We start from the raw sequence: 22,607 nt of genomic DNA, 5'->3' as shown, positions 1-22,607 counted from the left end.
TGTTGACCATCATGTTCTTTCTACGCACCAAGTAGCTGTTCATGTTTATGTCTTCTGTTTAAAAACTTTACAAATAGCCAGTGTTACATTTCTCTTGCTGTTCAGTATAGTTGCTTCCCAAATGACATGATCTCACTCTTGTTACGTAGCATCCCATAGACAAATGAACTTCATCCAGACGTGAATCTAGTGCTTATGAAGTTTCAGGTTTAACAGAAACAAGAGTGAGATTTGACTGGTACAATACCTTTGTTTCAGAAGTTTCGGCAACTAGGGGTGGATACTGCATAAACATGTCAACACCTTGGAGTGGAGTCAAGTAGACTCCTCAACTGCTTCAATAGCCTCACAATCATGTGAGTTTCCTCATGCAACATATTGTCTTACATAAATGCAGGTAAGGTCCATATGGCTGTTTGACAGATTGTGGTGTTATGTCACAAAAATCTAGAAAGTGTCATCCTGACAACTGGAAAGCATAAAACAATAATAATAATTTGTTTGTAAAACAAATAATATTCATCTAACTAGTTGCTCACTGGACTCTGTAGTCAGAATGTGATTGTTATTACCTGGATAACACAAGCAGTCTGTTAAGCATGAGAAGGTTATAGTGACATACTTCATCCATTTTCTGCTGAGTGAACAGAGGCAAAGATGCCTAAGATGAGACCATATATGTATCACATGTGCTTTGTTGTGGGGACAGGACTGATGTCCTAGAAACTCTAAGGAGTCTAGCTGCCAAACACAGTCACCCATCCAAGGACTCCCTGAGCTCCAAAGGATCTGCATAAGCTACTTTCAGCATAGCATGAATGAATTATCTTCCTTATATTTCCTTGGTAGCTGAACTTTTAACTATTAAAATGTTTTTCCATTACCTAGCAAAATAGCTGACTGCTTCTCTTGGCATAATTTCAAGCATTTTTAGTTTTTGTTGTGCTGTTCTCCAAGCCTCTTGTGCTCCATGGGTGGTGGGGTAGCCTAGTGGGTAAGGCATTCACTCGTCATGCCGAAGACCCTGGCTCCATTTTCTCACAAGAATGGAATGAAGTTAACATCTGGGGACAAGGTGTATAATAACCAATTCTTGTAGTATGTGCTGTCTCCAATCCTTCGAGCCATCCCTTCCTTGGCCATTGTAGTATTTTACTGCAGCTTCAAACACTACTGCTCTGGTACATTAAAATTTGAATTATGTCCTCAAGTGATTGGTCTCTTTTGTGTGAGGGAACTACCTGATCTCAGACTGATGAAGGTGAAGACATATTTGAGTCTTCATGTCTGGACACCAACAAGGGCCAAATAGTACACTTAGTGGCAGAGCATTGAACCGTTTGGAGTCACCAGGGGGAGTGGCTTGGCATAACGGAAGGGGGATAATTGCCACTGAACACCATTGTATTACATAGTATGCATACCACCAGTGTGCAAAGCAGCCACTGTCCTCTAGCCCATGGCTAGCAAAAATCCAGTCGGGACAGTAAATCTCCACAGTGACTGGCCCGACTGACCAGTAAATTTTTATTGGAGTAATTTTGTAAATATATGCCACACTAACTGTCTTTTTTAAATTATCCAAGATGATGGCCAGATAAAAATGTTCATCATATTAGCAGCTTAATAATGAAACTTGCATCAAGCTGACGATATCATTTTTTGTAATCTTTTGCTTAGTTTCTCCGTTCAAATTTTGGCTAGTGAATTATTTTGTAGGTTAGTATCTTTCAGGCATAGCTTGTCTGATTGGCCTGCAAAAGTTTGAAACAGTTTTGCTCACTGCATACCATGTAAGGCAAAGACTGTATTAGTCATGGTCCAGAGGTAAACATTTGGATGATATCACCCTCAGTCTGCTAGAGGGTGGCCAGTATTTGCTTACTCGGCAGATTGCACTTTATATGCTTATGTCGACTTGTTTGATAAAAACTTTCCTTGCCTTCCTTGGACCATGCTCCATCCCAGGGAAGTTGATGGTATGTTCACCATTTTTGTGTATACAATTAGCTACTTGTATGTACAATGTTCAAGTGAATAAATCTGTGTATGTTGTACATACTTTGTCTTGTTCAACCTGTCTCACTCATCCACATCAGTTAGGATTAAATATAGCTAATGTTAGCCTTAATGCATATTATATATCCTCATTCATATTATTTAAGGCATAGCATGTTTTAAATACATGAAAAACAAATTCCAAGCTGAACAGGTTTCACAATGGTGACATAGGTGTATTGACTCTGCTACCAAACTGTACTGATTAAATCATGTTGTACCTAGCCTCAAGTGGGTGTATCTGTTTAATAACAATGATCATAATATCCTATGCTTGTCATCAAATATACTCCAGCTAGTACTGTAAGTTGTCTACATGAATGTAGTTGCGATACTATAGCTGTGGTATATGAATATATCTCCAGCAAGACTGTGGTGACTGTATAGTGGGCAATAGCAGCCAAAGGAACAATGGAAATTCATTGACAAACAATATATTTCCTCTGCCCCGTTGTGATTTTATATTTGTCACATGTGCCAGTTTTTTAAAATAAGTTGTTACAGCCTGCCCCCACCCCTGGTGACCCTCGCTGACCCAGCAGGGGATGGGCATGGCAAGCCATGCATGAGTGGTGGGAAGGACCAGAGATCTAATTTCTTTTGCAGACACTGAAACAAGATCACCATCCTTACATTTAACAAGTGTTCTAAATTTAACTTTGGTTGGTGGGAAAGTAGTATATTGTCCCCTGTCTGCTCCATATGGGAGTGATATATAAGATTGTAGCAACTGGCACCACGACAGTCTCCTAGACAGGCCTTTGTGAAAGGAATTTTGGTTTTCAGTTCAGGAGCCTGAATTAGCCTAAAGGTTATTTACGAGAGACAGCTCTCTGTAGACGACCTTTTTTGTTGGACTTGATGAAAAGTTACAACTGTAAATCTAAATGTCATATCATACTGGAGACAGATTTGATCTTCTAGTTTTGTGAAATATTTTATCTACTTTTGATAGTGGACACATGCAAATAGAACCTAGAACTTTTGATTGAAGACAGATTTCTGTACAGAACCTCATTACATAAATTATTCTGTGTCAAACAGCATGTGTGACAAAAAGCCTAAATTCTATTTAGTCAGGATTCCTGGTGGTTATTTGTCAAAGGGGATGGGGAGAAGATTGCTCTTTAAACTACATTATTTTTGTATTGGTGACCTCCCATCATTTAACAATACTTTATGTGCCCTAAATAGTTGAAATAGTTTTCATACACCACCTCCACCAATAATAAATTACAGTTCCTCATAGCTTTCAAATTTGCGACTCTTTATTCAGATTTTTTTAACAGTGTCATTATTTTCCAACACCCTCCCTGTAACACATGTTCCCCTTAAGCTCAATTACACTGAAGACCCTCACCAACCAAGCACATTACATGTGCATAAAAAAGTGTCAAATCCCCAATTTTGTTGTTTTGAGTGAGTGATCGCATAGGATTTTACACTGCTTTTAGCAATATTCCAGCAATATTACACTAGAGGACACCAGAAATAGTCTTCCATGTGGGAAAGGAACGCTAAACCTGTTCTTCAGTATGACGAGTCTATGCCTTAACCTCTATGCTGCCTCACCATCCTTGTTGTTTTGAAGTCTTGTTTGGTACTACTGTTCATTCCACTGTCCAAAAGAATGATATTAAATCATCTGCATAGAACATTATATCCCTAAGGTGAAACCTGTATGAGTATGTATGCTGAAATATTTTCTAATGAATAATTATTCTTCATTAATTATCTTCCCCATGAGATAATGTAAAGCAGATTAGGAGGCCATTGGGAAGCAGGGTTATCTCAGCTATGATACTGTGATAAAACCAGTAGGTCAAATGTCAGTGTGAGAAGGGAATTTATTGCACATAAAATCCTCTTAGGACAGACTACAAGGATTACAGTAATACATTAGTACATGAAATAACAAGGTACATTTTTATATATTTGTGTGAAACATGTAAAGGAAATTATATAAATATCACAAATAAATGTACTATTGATTTATAGAAAACACTTGACAAAACTCAGCACAACCATTCAAATGAAATTTGAATTTTTAAGTATTTGTTGATATTGTCAGCCAGCTCTTGATTTTGTTATAACCCCACTTTCGCCCCATGTTAGTTTCAACCTTTAGGAAAGATGGCGTTTAAAGCATTTGCTCATCATGCTGAACACCCGGGTTTCATTCTCCTCAAGGGTACAGTGTGTGAAGCCCATATCTGACATCCCCTGCCGTGACATTACTGGAATATTGTTAAAAGCAGTGTAAAACTGAACTCATTCACCCAAACCTGTACATGTCCTTGTATAGTGACACTGTTTCAGGTGCAGATTAATTTACGTGATGTGCATCAGCTACATGGGAGATGCATTAGACATGTACAGTTGTTATAAACAGTGTAACAGCTGTGTGAATCCAAATTTTCTTGAAGGTTCTGAAATGGCCTTTGTCAGGTTACAGGAAATTCCAGCCATTGCTCAGAGGTTGAATAAGCTTTTTTAACCAATCCTTATATAAAGAAAGTGAGCTCAATGTATTAAGTAAAATCTGTTGAGTTATTATGTCTGCTGTATGTAAGAGATTAGTTAGGGGAGTGAGTATGTGAATTTAGTTTTATGCCACTTCTAGCAATATTAGAACTATGTCAAGGCAGGGACCCCAGAAATCGGCTTCAAGACATAACTTTGTTTCAAACACTGACCATTAGTATTCTGAACAGCGAAAGAAACAGAAGTTTCTGAAAAAAATGAAATAAGCATGAATCAGGGATGGCAATTTTGTATGAAACTGTGGATTTAAGTCCACAGTGGGGCTACACCAAAACCTCACCCCCACCCCTTTCCCCAAAAACCAAGGCAAAAGCCCAAGTTGCATTTCTTTTGCTGTTCAGTATATGATTATGGGAAGTTCTACTTTTACATGCAGATCCAATGTGCTCTGGTGATTGCATGATGATGCAACTGAAAATTGATTCTCAGCAAGCCATGCCTTTCATGTGCCAATGGGATTAGGGGATTAGGATTGTGATCAGTGTTTGTATGTCATCATGTCACAGCAAAGTAGATCAGTGGTCATGATCATAATCACTGAATTGTCTAGTCCAGACTCAACATACCTCTGAAGATTTGGGTTGGACCTTCAGCAACCTATGTATGTTAAAGGGGGCGACTAACAGGATCAGGTTGTCACTTAGTTGACATGTCATCATATCCCAGTTGCATCAGTCAATGCTAATCTGTTGATCACTGGACTGTCTGGTCAGGGCTTGATTACTTACAAACCACCAAATTGCTGGAATATTGCTAAGTGTAGAATAGCGGTGAGTGTGATGCAAACAAAAACAAAAACAACGAAGCCAATATTCTAGAGATTACAGTGTGGAATGGGCACCCACTGAATGAACAGAGACCTGCTCTCACCTGGATTTTTCAGTGATTATAAAAAAAGGACGTCAGACTTTTTTTCTGACCAACTGATGGTATGAAATAATTTGCAGATTCTGAAAACTATTTCATGCTGTACATGTCCAGTGTCTATAATATTTGAACAGGTTTACAGAACCATAGTCTTCACTTGTATTGCCCTAAACATACTCAGACAACCTGTTTTTCCATGTTGGGAAAGAGTTTTCCTGTAAATCTGTTTTTCATTATGTACAATTAAATGTTTCATTCATTATAAGTTCATTTCTAATATTTAAGAGGTTAAACTGACATGTATAAAGCCAAAGATTTCTTAGACTGAGATTTCGTCCCAGAAAGAAAGTTATGTATCTCGTATAAAAATGTTTGAAAATACAAATCTTTAAAACAAATTTAAATAGAGCCCACAAAAATCGAAATGTCCCAAGAAGTGAGGCAATCTAGACCTGCCAAATCATTCCACACTTGAGTAGGACATATCTTTTTCCTTTCTAGGGTCTGGGAGACAGACTAAAGATTTCTCCTGAAAAAAAGTGAGAGTATTGTTTTATGCCACTTTTAACAATATTCCAGCAATATTGTGGCACCAGAAATAGGCTTCACACATTGTACTCATGTGGGGAATCGAACCTGGTCTTCAGCATGACAAAAAAAACACTAAATAATCACTAGGTTACCATGCCAACATCTCCTCATATGGAAATACCATTGCTGGCTGCACATGAACCTTGTAAGGATTGGCGCCACTTTCATTACTGCATGTGAAATCCGTGAAAGGCTATAAATTCAATGTTTGGATATTAAGTCTACCCTAACCCCATACTTGTCCTAAATATGAGGATCATGAGTCATAATACCCAGATATCAGTGATTCACATGGAGGTTATAAACCACATATTTCATTTGATTATTCTCAGGCCTGAGTGGAATAATGCTGACTGTGGCATTAACAGTATTTTTTCATTATTTTGGCCAAGCAGGTAGCCCTGTGGTTATGGTGTTTGAATGTCACATTAATGGGTTTGAACTCTGATTTGGGTTTGTAAAGTATAAATTGTTTATTACTCAATGATAGGAATTTCTTTGAGATATAGAGAATCCCACCCACGTGTCCATTGATATCAAACAGATCAACACGAGTTGAGAAAGTAACAAATATCCAAAGCTTGCCATGAGGGTGAGATTCTATTTATCATCCAAAATCATTCTTCATTAGTTTTCATGAATGTACAGCACTCTGAACACAGCACTGGCATTAGACTTGCAGTGCAACGATGTCATAGCATTGTGATGTCAATATGTCATGATGTCATAGCATGGTCAGGCACTGTGCAAAATCTACTGCCAAAGCAATATCTCCTAGGAGATATCGTCTGATCTGAAACAAGCGATATCTCCTGTGGAATACACTTTTGGATGATGAAACTTTATGCTTGCAAAAATTGTTGATAAAATTTATAAAATGTGAATATGAAATTCCTTGTTCATATATATACTAACATACTTGTTTGAATTTTATGAATGTTTATGGTATGCTGCCTGTATGTTACCTCTGGGAATGGCACCTTAATTCTATAACTTTTGTTCAATTCTGTTGCGGTAAGCCTTTAATGCTGTATTTTACTTTCTTGCACTGAATGAAAGTTAAAATACAAGGTTAAAATGCTCTTGAAACTAACAGAAATATAGAAATGAATTCCCAAATTTGCCTGTGCAAGTGTACTTAGTTTGGAGTGCTAGAGGACCCCTCTGATAGGGAATTGTACAAGAACATACTTTGTTATACTGGTTCAGCTGGATCCAGTACCAAATACAATTCCTGAATGTGCTGACATGTGATAATTCCTGAGTATTTTTAGTCAAGATGGTAGTGTCAAAGTAACTTAGAGTTTCATTTTGATAGATCAGATTTGTCACTGGAATTGTTTCGTGGAAAATGTAACCTAAGGGTGATGTAACAGTGATGCAATGAATTGTGGCTAATAGTTTCCAACTGGTTGATACGATTAGAGACTGCTCAGACCTGTTGCCCAGTGGCATGGAGAAAACTTGCATTTTCTGCTAGTCATTAGTTCTCTGTGAATGTCTTAATGTTCTTCCACGTGGCAAATCCACAGGGCCTGTTTGGAAAGATGACATCCCACCAAGCAATGAGGAGGATGAGGACACTGTGGGACTTGTTTGTTTCTAACTGGCCAGACAGACACAAAAAGGATCCTTGCTTGTGACAGTTTGTTGGCCGTGTTTCTTTCTTAATGTCCAGTTTTGGTTTAGTGTGGAGAAGAGTTAATGGGAGTGTTGATTACAAGCCATATATATAAGACCACCATGTCTTAGGCTCAGTCATGTTATCACTGACATACAGTTTCTCCCAGGCTAATAGTCATCCATTATTCAAAGGCTTCATCGATATATACTGAATAATTACATTCTGGTATAATTATAAACCATTAAAAAAAGTAGGGGATATTCCATTTTGTGAACATACCTTAGCCAATGGCAATGAGGAAAAGTAATATCTATACCGATGAAACATTTCCAAAGGAATGGAATAATTTTCACATAATTTACCTTCATCATCTCTTTCCTCCATGGTTTCATCATTTGCATTTAATCAGTCTTGTAATTCAATAGCCCCTACTTTTTTTAATGGTATATAAACATTTGCTAGGACCCCATTTCACATGACACATTTATTTGTATAGACTATCAAACCCAGGTTTGTGTTTTGACTGAAGATGCTATAACTATTGGCTTCACTTATTCTTATAGAATTCTTACATGTAAATTATGTAATATTAATGTAGCCTTCTGGGGGAGGCTCAATAGGTTCACCAAAGAGTTGCATGTCAGGATCTGCTGTTTGTGGGTTTGAACCTCAGATACCCTTGTCCACAGTACTCAGTGAGAAATGGAATAGTTCACATGAATACAATCATATCTCCAACCTAGAGACTGTGGGTGTGTTCAACCTGATGGAAAAGTGTAGCCTGTTTGACAGGATGGTGGCTTCTTGGAACTCTTTGTTTCTGATAACTCTGTACTGGTGTGACCTGAGTGAGTAAGTTTAGCTTTACGCCACACTCAGCTCTATTCCAGCTATATGGCGGCAGTCTGTAAATAATCGAGTCTGGACCAGACAATTCAGTGAGCATGAACATCGATCTGTTTAATTGGGAACAAATGACATTTGTCAACCAAGTCAGCGAGCTTGACCACCTGCCTCTTACGACAAGCATAGTTGCCTTTTATGGCAAGCATGGTTTGCTGAAGGCCTATTCTAGCCCGGACCTTCATGGGTGGGTGTGGCTTGACAAGGAATATATACCATTGGCATTGGCTAGTGGTATGCTCACAAAATGGAATGTCTCCTTCTTTTCTGAATGGTATACAAATGAAGCTTATATTGGTTGAGCCTAGACTAACACTTAGTCTCTGAATATATATACAATTTTGATTGGAACAAATAAGCTCATTTTAAGATGGAAGGGAGCCATGGTGACCATGTATTTGTACATACAGTATGTGTGAAGATCTAACTGTCGGTGATATTTAGAAGAACACTGTTACACCTACAGAGGGGGATTAATGAATCAATTAATGAACCAGGTAACTAAAGTTCGTGTACCAGAGGTCACATAATAATCTTACGCTGAACAGCAAAAGACAGTCAGGCTTTCTTGTCAAGTTTTTAGTAAAAGACATAAACAAGAACACATAAGTGCTTAAAAACTTGAGTTTCTCTTGGTGTTCAGTATATTATGTGGTCTCTGGTGTTAAGGGAGTATTTGTTTCTTAGCAGCCTTTTGTTGTAAAAGGATCTTGAACAGAAGCAAGTGTTATGAGAAAATTTGAAGAGGTCTAATTGTTCTGACTTCTTTTACGATTTTATCTCTATTCTATCTCCCCCCCATTAGCTGCACGTTTAGTGGGAAGCAGGGGGATATAGTATTAGGCTCCATCCGTCCATACAAATATGATTGGTGAATTGGAATATTTTAAGAACCATGCACTAGATTCTTTTCATATTTGGTAACAAGGTTCATCATAGTAAAAGACAGGTGTCAGTCAGGTTTGGTGACTTCACCTTCATTTCAAGGTCACAAGGGGACTTTTACCCTTGTCAGGGAGATATCTCAAGAACCATTCACTGGATTTTTTTCATACTTAACACCAAGCTTAGTCTATCGAAGACACAGGGCCTGGTGCCTTTGGTGCCTTTCACATAATTCTCACGGTCATGGCGACACTTTGAAGATTTCAGGATGTTAAACTTGTCAATGAGATACCTCAAGAACTGTTCTCTGGATTTTCTTCACATTCAACATCAAGCTTCATCTAGGGAAGGTGCATGGCCCAGAAGATTTGTGTGACCTTCACTTAATGTTCAAGGTCACAGTGATTTCAGCATTGTCACCAGCATGTTAAGCTTGTTAACATGTACATCATCTCAAGAACTAGTCACTGGATTTTCTTATCACCAAGCTGCATCTAGGGAAGGCACATTTAACTTTCATCTTAAACTAATGCCTTCATTTTCATTGCTTTTTAAGTTTAATTTGATAATTTGCTGCAGGGAAATACGTCACCTTAGTGACAATGCTTGTTGATTTCTTAATATATATAAATATATATATTTCACCATGACAAATGTATTTCACTGTATCAGACTGACGTGCAGGTGAATGTTAGAATCTGTCAATCTGTGTTGAAAATGACCCATCCTGTGTGGGAGGACAAGCAGGTATTTCAAATGCACTTTAAATCGTGTCTAAATGACACTTTCCATAAGCTCATCTAAAGAATTGTGTGTTCATTTCAGTTTATCAGTAGATGATTTTCATGCTGATAGTACTTTCTGTGGTATTTCTGAATTAGACTTTGTCCCTTATGCTGATTGTTAGAAGTCATTGGCAGAGCCAATTGGGTTTTGTTACAGGACGGTAAGCGTCGTTGTGCACACACTCACAGACCAGACAGACAGACAGACAGACGGACAGACAGACACCTTGGAAATTGCTGAATCTGCCTATGGAAGTGGTAAAATACGTTTTTCTCATTTTATATATGCTGGAGATGTTAAAGGGCTCCCCTCTAAATCCTCATATGCTATGGATTCCCAAGGGACAATTTGAACTGACCTGCTGAATGGTCATTAGGCTGTGAAAGTATCATGTTTTGTGAGGGCACACCATTGGGACTTGGATTTTTATCATTAAAAACAGTGTTCCAGAAAATGCTTAAAAAATAATTCTGCTTCAGTTCAAATTATATTGCTTGATATTTCTGTGGATGTTATGAGAGTAGCATGGTTTAGGGTCTTCCTTTAAGAGAAAAGAGCTATGTCTTATTCTATTCTTTTATAGAAATATTCTATAAAAAAATCCTAGGCCTCAAATTTGTTATTATTTTTTCCATATTTTACTGGTTGATTGTAATGCCAATATTGTTTGAGCTGTGTCTTATGATAGAAACTCTTGTCATTAGATACAGTCAGTTCATTACCTCCTCAGTATTTGTTACCAGTGGCTACATATTTCATAATTTTGTATTCATAAAAGATGTTGTTTCTTTAATTTCTCCAAATTTGAATGTGTACTGTGAAAAATTATGCTACTAAAGAAGTTTTGAAGTGGTCAAGAAACAATTTCAGAAAATATAAAAATATTTAATGAAATATTCTTTCCTCAAGTTTCACTTATGATCAAGTGCAAAATTTCATAATGAATGTAAGATCTTGAACTGTAGAATGTTTCTCTCTGCTGAACCAATAGTCCTAATAGTCTACAGATGGCATAACACAAATTAGCCTGTGGGCAGTCAAAGGTCAGTTAAATCTTGACCATGTCAGCAAGGTAACAAGTTCCCTCCCCCAGCCCCACATCCCCTAGTCCAGAGCTATATAGCCCAGTGTAATGGTACCACTGCTAGGAGCAGGGCTAACACGTCAGCAGTTTCTCTGTGAACCAGCGTCCCTTCTCTGTGCTGTACTGGTCTTGGAGGAGCACTACTGCAGCAAGAGGCACAAGGCACGCTTGAGGTCTCTTAACACTCCTTAGCTCTACATCAGGCCTAGCAGCTCGTGAAACAGCTCACGAGGGCAAGGACCAATTTCAGTAATCCTGTCCATGTAATGGCTTCGTAGGATAGACAGAAGAAGACAAAGATAAAGAGAGGAAAGAAAAAAGAAAAAGGTTTAGGGAGGAATGCAAGGATGGGGACAGGAACTGTGCTAGGAATAGGGACCAAAGTGTCTTTCAACTTGCTCAGCCAAGGAATAAGATGTGTTAAGCTGACACCAATGTTTGTGATATTAGCAATTGTAGTATTGACTGTGTCTCCAGTCACAGAATCGGCCAATGTGAAATTACCAGCAGGTGAGTGAAGCATGTTTTCCACAACTTCAACTTGAAACAAAAGAACTGTGATCTGTTACTCTTTTATCAGTCACTGACCTCGTTTGTAGACCACTGATAATACAACCCCAATCTCAACTGGTGGTATCCATAGCCAGCTTTCTCTCAGAAATTCAATACCCCTGTCAATGCTGCAGAAATTGTAATCATTCAACCAAGGAATGGAAAGAATGTCTTGGAGGGCGACAATACTTCCAACATGTGCATACACAACTGTTGGTCATCATATGCACTAAGGCTTGCACTGTCTTGCCACCTTGCAAAGGGATCTTGAAAATGATGACTTGGCTGGAAATGTTATCAATGACACCTAACACCCTCTGATAACACACATTTGTCACTGTCACATGGTAAATGTTGGACACTTTCAGGAAGAAAGATTCATTTGACTTGACTGAACCCTTAATCCTCAAAGGCTTGGAAAGCCATCACAGTACATGCACAGCGGACAATTGTTTAATCAGAATGTTAATTTATCTGTGGTTGACTTGACAATGGAAAATGTATGTATAAGCCTCTCAAAAGGAGTCAAAGAAACATGTTATACTTTCACATTACTACAGTAATGTAGTCATGAGAGATGAACTACAGTATTGTGAAAAAGTATTTGGTTTTCTTCAACTTCTTTTGTGTATTATATATTTGTGTAAAGGGCCGTATTTGGTATGGTTTCTCATGAAATGTTGTGTACCTTTATGTTATCTCAGTGTCTTGGTAACATCTGACAGTGGACCCTCAAAATGTCTCTTGTTTAGGTTTAGTACAGAACTTGTTTTCATCTTTTATGCAGAATGGATATCCATGATGAAGTCTCCACTGTACTCAAGTTCTAGTTCCACTTACAGGATTCATGTGTATATTATAAGTTATCATATTGTGTCTAGGAAGGGACAGGGTTTTGTCAGGGACTGATAAACCCCGTATTTATGAGACATGATGTGATAACACAGTTATCTAGCTGAATGTTTTTTACTAAATCAAAAAAGAGCAACAATATGCTTCTAATCCAGTTGTGGCAAAATATTTCCATGCTGCCATGTTGACAGCAGCTGATTGATTGACCTCAGTGCAGCAATACTAATACTTTTCTCTCTTCACGTGGTCACCGAGGCATGGAGGGATGATACGACATTTGTACTCCCTTCATGTGGATCGTGACAGGTGTATATGGTGTTTTATCAGAGTCACGTGAACCAATCAAAACTTGACATTCTTACTTGAGGCTGGATAATAAGATTTAAATACTTCAAAGTGTCATTGATTGATTAAGGAGTGGAATATCTTTCATTGATTTTGAAGGACACACTTTTCAGTTGCTATTTCTTTTAGTGTTTGAAACTACACATTCCAGAGCTAATGTCAGCTTGAAATGGTGAAGGGTTTGATTTCTTGCAAAGTCTAGGTATGTAAACCACAAGTTGTCCTAGCCCAGTTATGGAGTCAATTGGGTTCATAGTGTATCTGAAGCTGTTGTATAAAGCACACAATAAAAAAACACAAGTTCATTAAATGATATTATCAATTTTGAAGAATAAAAATCATAATGTTTAATTGAAGTGAAAGAGACATACTGTAAAGGAAAGAGCAAGTTTTGCTGAATCAGCGCTTAATAGGAATGAGATTTTTCAAATTAGTACACATTGGTCAGATCGAAATGTATAATATTCATCTCACTGATACATGGATCAGTAGTTTGCTACCATTCACCAGTTATAGCCAACACCAATTATAGTTGAGTGTGGAGGTTTCACACACACCAGGTCCATTTACTTACACTCAAAACTATACAACAGCATTATTCAGAAGCTTGTGACTACAATATGTGCATCCATAGAAAAAATTCATAGGAGCAGTTTTTCATTAAAAAAATTAAAGCTATGGTGACTGGCATGTCAAGCAAGAGACTGTATTCATGGCACATTTTCCTTGCTTGAACTAGTGCGTGTGAGAGTGAGTGTGGGTGAAACTTTACTCTGAACAATACAAAACCCAAAAATGTAACATGAAAGGGGTTAGCCTAAACATATACCATATTTAGGATGTTATTAACAGTAAGTCTCTAAAGGTACTGGCATGTATTCCAAGTATTGAGGAATGTCAAGGTCCAATAATTTTTTAAAGCTGATAATGTGATGTGCATGGGCTGCTGGTACTGCAAATGGAATGAATATAGATTTAATATATGCATTAAGGTTTAAGTTTAAGTTACTAGGATGGTTCACTGAGATTATGGATTGTACCTATGTTGAACTTGAACCCAGTGTGATGGTGTAATGAACAAGTTCTTTGTCCACTGGACCAGTCTTCCCACGCACAGTGGTAATACTGTGACAAAACGCTCCGTGGAAGTAAGTCTCTCAGAATTATTCTTCATGGTTGTTTGCTGTTCAGCAAATCTGACTGGCTTTTAGCGCACAGAGACCCAGTTCTGCCCAGAATGTCCATACAGAAATGATTGTCTTGCATTGTGTTGGTGGTACACAAGGTGGCAGTGGAAGAATTGGGCGGAGCTTCCCATCCTAGCTGTACAACAGGAACAATTCTGGTGGGTATGCAGCGCACATGTTCTGGTCAGCCATTACAGCTAAGTCTCTTCACATGCTATGGTATTGTCATACTGCCCTACTTAACTGGGAGACATTTGCTTCAAGTACCTGCATGTGCTTTTCTCCCATGTTGATAGCACTGCCTTTCAAGTCTGGAGAAGACAGCAGTAGTCGCACAGTAGGACACATGAACCGAGAAACAGATGTGGCAGAAAGACATTCATGTATCAAACAAGCAGGTGCCAGAAGAAACAGATGAAAGCAGGGATGGCAACTTCCCGCAGATCCATGGATGTCGGCTGATTTTATTTTAAATCGATTAATTTCACAAATCTTTTAAACCCCCACGCGATGACACAATAATAAGTTTTCAGCTGAAAACTGATTTTCCTGTTGCCATCCATGATAAAGACAAGCAGGGAAAAAGGGTGACAAGCAGAAGGCAGACAAAGGCTTAGTGGTTTGACAGAGAAACTGAGGAAATATATGTGGACATGTGGAAACAGAAGATATCGACAATCATTTACAAGAAAGGAGAAAAAGACAAAATAACATACAAGCAGCTGATTGAAAAGAAAAAAGTGGACAGACAAGGGTCTATCATTTGTGACAGACATACAGGCAAATGACAGACAGTGAAGCAGACATGGTGGATAGACATGAGACTTGGATATGGCACACAAACATTTGACAAGAAAGTGGAGGAAAGACAAGCACATCGCTGAAATGCAACGAGCAGACAATGAAATGAGATGACCAGCTGCATGCAGATACGTATCCAGCAATCAAGTAGTCAACGGGATGATGTTTTGCAAGATGCTGCATATGGTATCACCGTATGACACAAGTTGATTATTGGTCTTTGTGTGTTTGACACTGGCATTGTGAATGTAGGATAAACTGGACACACATTCCAGAGGCTTACTGCATTTGATATTTATCATTTGACTTGCACATTTTGTTATCTAAAACAGAATTTGTTAGGAAAAAAGACATCTAATGTATAGATTCCAACTTTATTCTGGAACAAAGATGTTGAAATTTGAAATTACTCTGACAATATTCTTGGTTGAATTGGACAAGTTGGTGTCCATGTTTCTCTGAATGCTACAGCTTCAAAATACCACTTACAGATATTGAAATAACATGCATGCCATATGTGGAATAAAGCAAAGTCTGTGAGTTAGGAAGAAACAAAGTGGTTAATATTTTCCATTATGGTTTGATAGTTCTCATGTGTTAGAGGTTCACCAGTTTCATAAGCTACTTCCTGTCCCAAAGTATGCTGGGACTTGGTTTGACCTCCCTCCAAACGTGATGATATTTGAATCTGTTTCTAATTTTAACTGTCAACCAATCTTCACTGTATTCTTAAGACAGAAAGCAATTCAGACTTATGAAAAATTAATTTACACACTGTAAACATTGTCCCCATAAATCAACCCTGTGTTTGTAATTGGACCCTTTTACCCTAGTGGAGAGTTCACAGGACAACTCTGCAGCCTGTGAAAGAGAGGTGTCCCCACCATGTGGCACAAGTATCACCTCACCCCGCCCATGTTGTTACTTTTTGGGGGAGGGTCAGATTTCATGATGCTAATCTCCCTTGTAGAGACAAATATGCCAGCTAAGCACTTTAGGCTTCATTGAACTCTCAGTCCTGATTGGTCAATAACTGAAGTTCTCATGTATTCTGAAAGTGAATGCATGAAGTTTCTCAGATAACTTTTGTTAATGGTAAATATATGACAATAATCATGAATTCATTCAGTGCCGAAAAATCCATTGAATCTGATTGCCACTTTGAAATGTGTAAATCATGGGTGCATATTTGCATTTCTCGGTGCCTTTTGTGGAACCAGTAGGTCATAGTGACTGTAGGGAGAGATTTTACTTTACCAAAAGTGTTTGCTCATGTGCAAGCTGTCATTGGTAATTTTCCATGACTTGCATGCTGGCATTCATCTAGTGCATTTGATGCCATCAATAATGATAAGGTTCCTTAGGGTTATACTAGTAATGTGTGACAAGTGGTAATGAACATCCATTTAGACTTTAATCTTCACATGGATTGACACGCTACACTTGTACATGACTAGAAATATAAAACTGAGGGGAAATAACCTACCAAAACTAAGAACCTGAAAATTGTGTGAGTTTGCAATGAATAGCTGGACAAATGGTGATTCAAACCCTATTCTGACAAGTATATAATCAAGTATATGAGTTATCAGAGACAAGTGCCAAAGAACACACTACATACTGTACAAGATGGTTGAAATGGCTAGCTCTACATGCCTGTTGTCACATGACCCATTTTACCAGTAAAGGCACTGACATATATACGTTTAAAAATAGATCATTTTGCTGGAAGGCTTAAAAATAACAGCACTGATGTTTGATTATTTTTTCACGAAATATTAGTTTTGAGGAAAGTATTTCTCTTTTGGTTGTAAGATAAAATTATTTGATGACATGGTCAAATGAACACAGATTTGATTTCATTTCTCTGTCAATGAACTTTTGCATTTGCCGTTTTTGTCAGTTGTGCTGAGGCAGGAAACGGAGCAAGAAACTTGTATTTGATGTAGAGTTGTGTTTCTGTCAGATGAATGCCTGATATTTGTTAATGCTTAAGCCTTTTTTGTCATTTTGGAATAGCTTTGGCGTCCTTATCATATTTTCAGAATTTAAAGGCTCTCTTGTTCATTTTCGACATATAGGATACCCACAATACATTAAAAGGAATGTTTAATGTAAAATATTTTTGTAAAATGAATGCAAAACTTTAACTGAACATGTTGAAGAATAATGTCATTTCTAGAAACCTCTTTGTGTATACTTTATTTTACTTTTTATCATCCAAATGAAATTTGTAACAGTATTAAAAGCATTTGTCTGTTGACTATTATGAAAATTACACAGATATCAGCATTTTAAGTATGAGCTCAGTGGTCATTTTAGTTGTTATTCTCCATGTAAGAAACTGACATTACCTAGTGACTGAGTCTGGCTGATCGTCTTCAACAGACCAAAATAAATCACATGTAATTTTGAAATCAAATCTTGTTGCCATGGAAACGTTTCAGGACAGACAGGTTTTTTGTTGTTGTCTAATAGATTACCAGTATTTTATTCCTACAAAAGGTGCCATGTATAAATTGTTTTCAGTAAAATTGGGCCTGATTGTTTGACCTACAGCTCTAGCGTTTTACTTTTATGTAGTAGGCTATCAGGGGTTTGAGGGGAGTAGGGGGAAACCCCAGGATATTGTGATATTGAAACAAATAACCTTATCAAACCACCTGCTTGAAAGAGATTTCTGTTTGGTGTGAACATCATTGGTTTTGATATTTTCCCTGTGGCTATGAACCGTTGTGTTGATAATATTCTTACTAATGACTTCTCCAGAAGGTCATCAGAATAAGGAAGGTCAAAGGGCGTATTGGATGTTTCATAATGTTAGGAGATTTTTATAATGTTGATCTTTAGTAACTCAGTCATTAAATTTCCATTGCTGTATTGTTTTCATGCTGAATGGAATCTCTTTGATGATTTATCATATAAAAGGCATTGTTTTTCGTACAGAAAAATGTAAATTTTGGGCTTTCTTAACAATTCTAAGTGACATGATGGTTATATATGTATTGTTTGGGGTGTTTGTTCCTTTCTAAAGCAATTCTGTGCTTGGAATATTTGTCATCTGGCATTTTTGTTGGAAAATGACATATCATTGGATTTGTGTTTTTATGCTGAAAACATGTAATAAGAAAGAAATGTAGGGGCATATTTTTCTGTGATATATTTGGTCTCGAGACATTCGATTTTTGGTTTTATATCTTAGGATTTTATGTCAACCACACAATTAGTTCTTTTCTGTGCATCCTTCATTTGTTTTCTTCCATTTTAGGAAGAAGAGAGACCCTATAACATTCTTTCAGACATGTGGGTGGTGGAGTAACCTAGTGGTCCTGAAAACAGTGTAAAGCAAAACACTCACTCTCTCTCTCTCTCTCTCTCTGTCTCTCAAATTAGGGTTAGAAATATTTACCCAGTGCAGATTGAAACCAAAGTTGCAGGAAAGTAGAAGACATCACCTGCAATATATTGGGAGCTGAAGTGCTTGACTTAGATTCACACTAATGGTAGATTTGGTACAGGGTATAACCCTGTAGTCTGTCTCTATTTAAGTGCATCACATGATTATTTGTTAACAATGATTAAGACAGCTTTTTGATGATGATGGTAACTCTTAGCATAAATTCCAGTAAACCCCTCCAGTAAACTCCAGCATGACCCCTCCATCACAGGAACATATTCAAGGAATATTTTCTGACACATGTTTATCGTTTTTGTTTGAACTGGTGGAATTAAGTTTTAAAGATTGTGAGGAATTTTAAAGCTTTACAAATTGAGAGAAACCTGTAAATGCAGATTTCACTGTAACTTGAGCCAAGATCGTGTCCTGGCTAGGACTTTTTAGACTTTATGTAGCATGTTTGTGAAGATAAATAAACATATTTCTCAATCTGTTTGACACTCAGTGAATTGGACTTTCCTCTTCTGATGTTTGACTAAGAAAATTGTCATCCACTGTATGAGAACAAGTATCAAGGTATTTTAGTGTGATGTTTCCACATTTGCTCACTCACTCAATCACTTAATCATTCAATCATCCCACACGCACCAACTCACTGTTAATAATCATGTTTATTTGGCCAAATAGATACATCTAATCACTGAAAATCGACACTAAGTCTTTGTGAAAATGGTAAACTTGTGTTGCCTTACTGGAAACACTATCCAATCAGAGGTCTATATGAAAATGTGTGTTGCTTGATGCTGAACAATTCTACTAAAAAAAGGAAGTAGAACTTTTGTTAGATGAACTTTGTAATTATTAACAGATCTGACATCTGGCATACATACATACAAACATTTACCTATTGTGAAAGATGTTCTTTCAGCGTGGTTATTTTGAGACATGAAATGTTATAGATTGAGAAATTCAAGATGGCTGCTTTACATGTCTGCAAGCTGTTGAGGGTGATCTTTTCATGATCTGGAGTCGAATGAATAATGTTCTTGACATTTATAAATAAATGAACCGAAGTGAGAAACTGAAAAGGATGAAGAAAAGCAGGATGTTGTTTATGCTGCAATGATTCATCTATGACCAGAGATCATCACTCCTGTATATGTGACCTTTAAGGGAATAAAATCCCATATCAAACTCCATTCACTTCTCTGCAGTTTCCTCACTTCCAGAATCGGGGATTCAGATCAGAGGAACCTCTTGTATATTTTACATCGTTGGCATATGACTTACACATTGTATATGGCATGGATCATAGGAGTTTATGAACTCATATGCTCATTTTTGGCAGCTTGCATATTCTAGCAGCTATGTGGTCACGTGGAATAAGATATGCTAAGTGAGTTGTGTCCCTTGGTCATATTGACACTATCTGCAACTTACATCCCTTCATCCACCAAATAAATTGAAATACTGTTTGTGTTTAATGCCACTGAAGTAATAAAGTGTACCTTAAACTCAATGACCTGTGAGTGAGGGACATTGCACTTCCTTTAGCTAAGTTCTAGTACTATCAAAGTAAAGGAATCAAACTGGACCTTTACAGTGACACAGTGAATATTAAAGACAGCAGGCTGGCTAGGGACATCTGTATGCAGCATTCTTAAATTACCAATTTATAGTGGACTAGTTACCTATTGGCAGATTATTCATAAATGTTTCAGGATGTTTGAGATGGGTTGAAATGTATGCACACCCTTTGCAAGTAAAATTTCTGAAAGGTTTTTGAAGATACAAATGATCGTGCTTAGTTGACTACCATGTCAAATTGTATGTCCATATGCAATGAAAATATGAAAGTAGAAAATATAATAATAGAAGGATTAGACGTAAGGAGAATATATACTTACATTTGAAAGGAAATTAATACAGGTCGAGTCAAAAATAGTTTACACTCTGATTATATAATGTTGTTGCAACACATTGTGTCTAGACAGTTTTATGGAAGCACCTCGCATGATGACAGACACATTGTTCCCAGTGCACACAGGATATATGTATTAACCCTCATTCTGCTGGTGAATATGGACTGGCATTGAAGCCATTTAGGGTTGTCTTTCAATGTTGGACTTGTACACAGCCAAAAGTTTAGATGCTTAACAAATTCCATCGGAGCTGCTCTTTTAATGTAATGTTACTGCCTTTTTTAATTTTCAAACTCCACACTAAGCAGTATTGTAACTATACATTTATAAATCTCAACAAAAAGGACTTTGAAAGTTTAAACATTTCACTACATCAATATTCAAATGCTATAACTATAATTTGAAGTAACAGTGCTAGAAAACCTGATTCTGAGATTTTTCAAGTTTTCTTTTGGCCGGTGAATTTTTCTTTCTGTGTAAGTTTTTACACACATGTTAGCTAACTCAAGGTTTACAATTATGTATTTTGTTGTACATGCCAACATTCATTTAAGATATTTTTTCATGTCGTGGACATATGATTCCTTTTCCTGCTCAATCAAGAAAGGCAAAGTTCGATGACTGGTACAGGGACATTTTTGGTTCTTAAGAAGGCAGCATTATCATCAGTGCCCCTATCATCTCTCCATACTGGGATTTCCCATATATAAGCCCGGGGCTTATTAGCAGAAAATGACCATTCTCATTTACAAATATAAACCAATATTTAAACCCAGGGTTAAATTTGGGAAATACTTTGAACTGGAGAAAATGATTCTAAGTATTCACGTTAAAATGGAATGAAATTCATTACCTTTACTCACATGTTGCACTTACACAATATGTTGCAATTGGCCAACATATATCACAACGTAATGCAATATTAAAATTTTGGCAACACCCAACCCTAATTGCGACCAACTAATGCAGTACTATTGCAATAATTTGTTCTCCATGAATTGTCTCATTTAAAGTCATTTCTCAAATGAATGTTTGGTTTATACGAAATAATAACAAGCTGAAGTAGTCTGTCTCTTTTGATAACTGACAAGAAACTTGAACTTCTGAACCCAGATCAAATTTGTTTAAGTGGTAACAGGGGTGGATAACTCTAACTCAAAGTGTCATTCACTGTACTGTGATAGCTATATAATGACTAACTTTGAAAGTATGGATAACAGTTAAGGACGTTTAAGAATTACAGTGGTAGCACTACAATTGCCTCAAAGAGAATGTAGCTCTGAAACTATATACCATAAGCCAGGTTTTAGAATAACATTTATAATAATCGTTCAAAGTGCTACAATCGCTTTTGGAAACAGGTCTTGTAGATGTGAGACTAGAGCTTCATCCTGTTCTGAAACTACCTTGACACATTATGTCATTGCCTTACTAGCTTGTATTAACATTAAACATGTCATGTTGTAAATTAGCCTCACTAAGTAGGTTATAGTTCTGTTAATGAATGTAGGCTGTTAATGAATGTAGGTTACGTGCATTCTAAACAATACTGTTCTCTGTTGTTCTGATCTTGGTCAGATGGTTTTGGTTTTCAATGTGTCGACATGTAGACAGAATGTTCAACTGCAGCTTCATGTGTTCCCCCCCCTCCCCGCCCCCGCCAGTAATGTGGGCCTTGTGAGAACAAATGCATTTGCCCATTAGAAAAATGTGAGTAACCCTTACAAGATGACAAAGCTCAAAGGTTTCATTCATTTCAAGTACATAATTAGTGCTTTGACTCTAATTGAGGCATTATATGTGTGGGTAATTGGGTAACTGTACACATACATTTGATGTTCTCATTTAATTTTAGATGATGTTTTTTTTGAGTTACTCAAATCATATGTGCTGTGACTCCCATTTGGCCAAGCCTTGTCATGCTTTATCATCACCAGGATTCTAACAACAACAACAACAACAAAAAGATATGACTGGTTTGTCTAGCTTGTGTTGCCATTGTAGTGATAAGTTTGTATATCAGACATGTATTAGTATTGATTTGTTAGCAATTGGCATAACAAGTACTCAACATTCAACAGAACTTAACACCATGATGATAAATTATGGATGATCCTGGATGATTTTTTTTTACCTGCATCAGGCATAACCTGTTACTGAGGGTCGCCTGCTCCAGCCATTTGTAACATGCACCAGTGCAGGTTGTAAA

At 37.3% G+C, this 22,607-nt stretch overlaps 1 protein-coding gene across 1 annotated transcript in view; it reads left to right on the top strand.

Annotated features, from left to right (window-relative positions):
• Positions 1–11,435: 11,435 nt before the first annotated feature.
• The window catches only part of LOC137273205 (collagen alpha-1(V) chain-like), an 81,661-nt gene continuing 70,489 nt past the window's right edge, over positions 11,436–22,607 (top strand). Inside the window, exon 1 of the mRNA XM_067805705.1 lies at positions 11,436–11,852. Coding sequence (XP_067661806.1) covers positions 11,690–11,852 — 163 coding nt within the window. The 5' untranslated portion in view covers positions 11,436–11,689. The remainder of the gene's footprint in view (positions 11,853–22,607) is intronic.

This window comes from Haliotis asinina, chromosome 2, assembly GCF_037392515.1.
Source record: "Haliotis asinina isolate JCU_RB_2024 chromosome 2, JCU_Hal_asi_v2, whole genome shotgun sequence".
Lineage (NCBI taxonomy): Eukaryota > Metazoa > Mollusca > Gastropoda > Lepetellida > Haliotidae > Haliotis > Haliotis asinina.
Note: the sequence above shows the minus strand (reverse complement) of the source record. Positions and strands in the feature narration are given on the sequence as shown.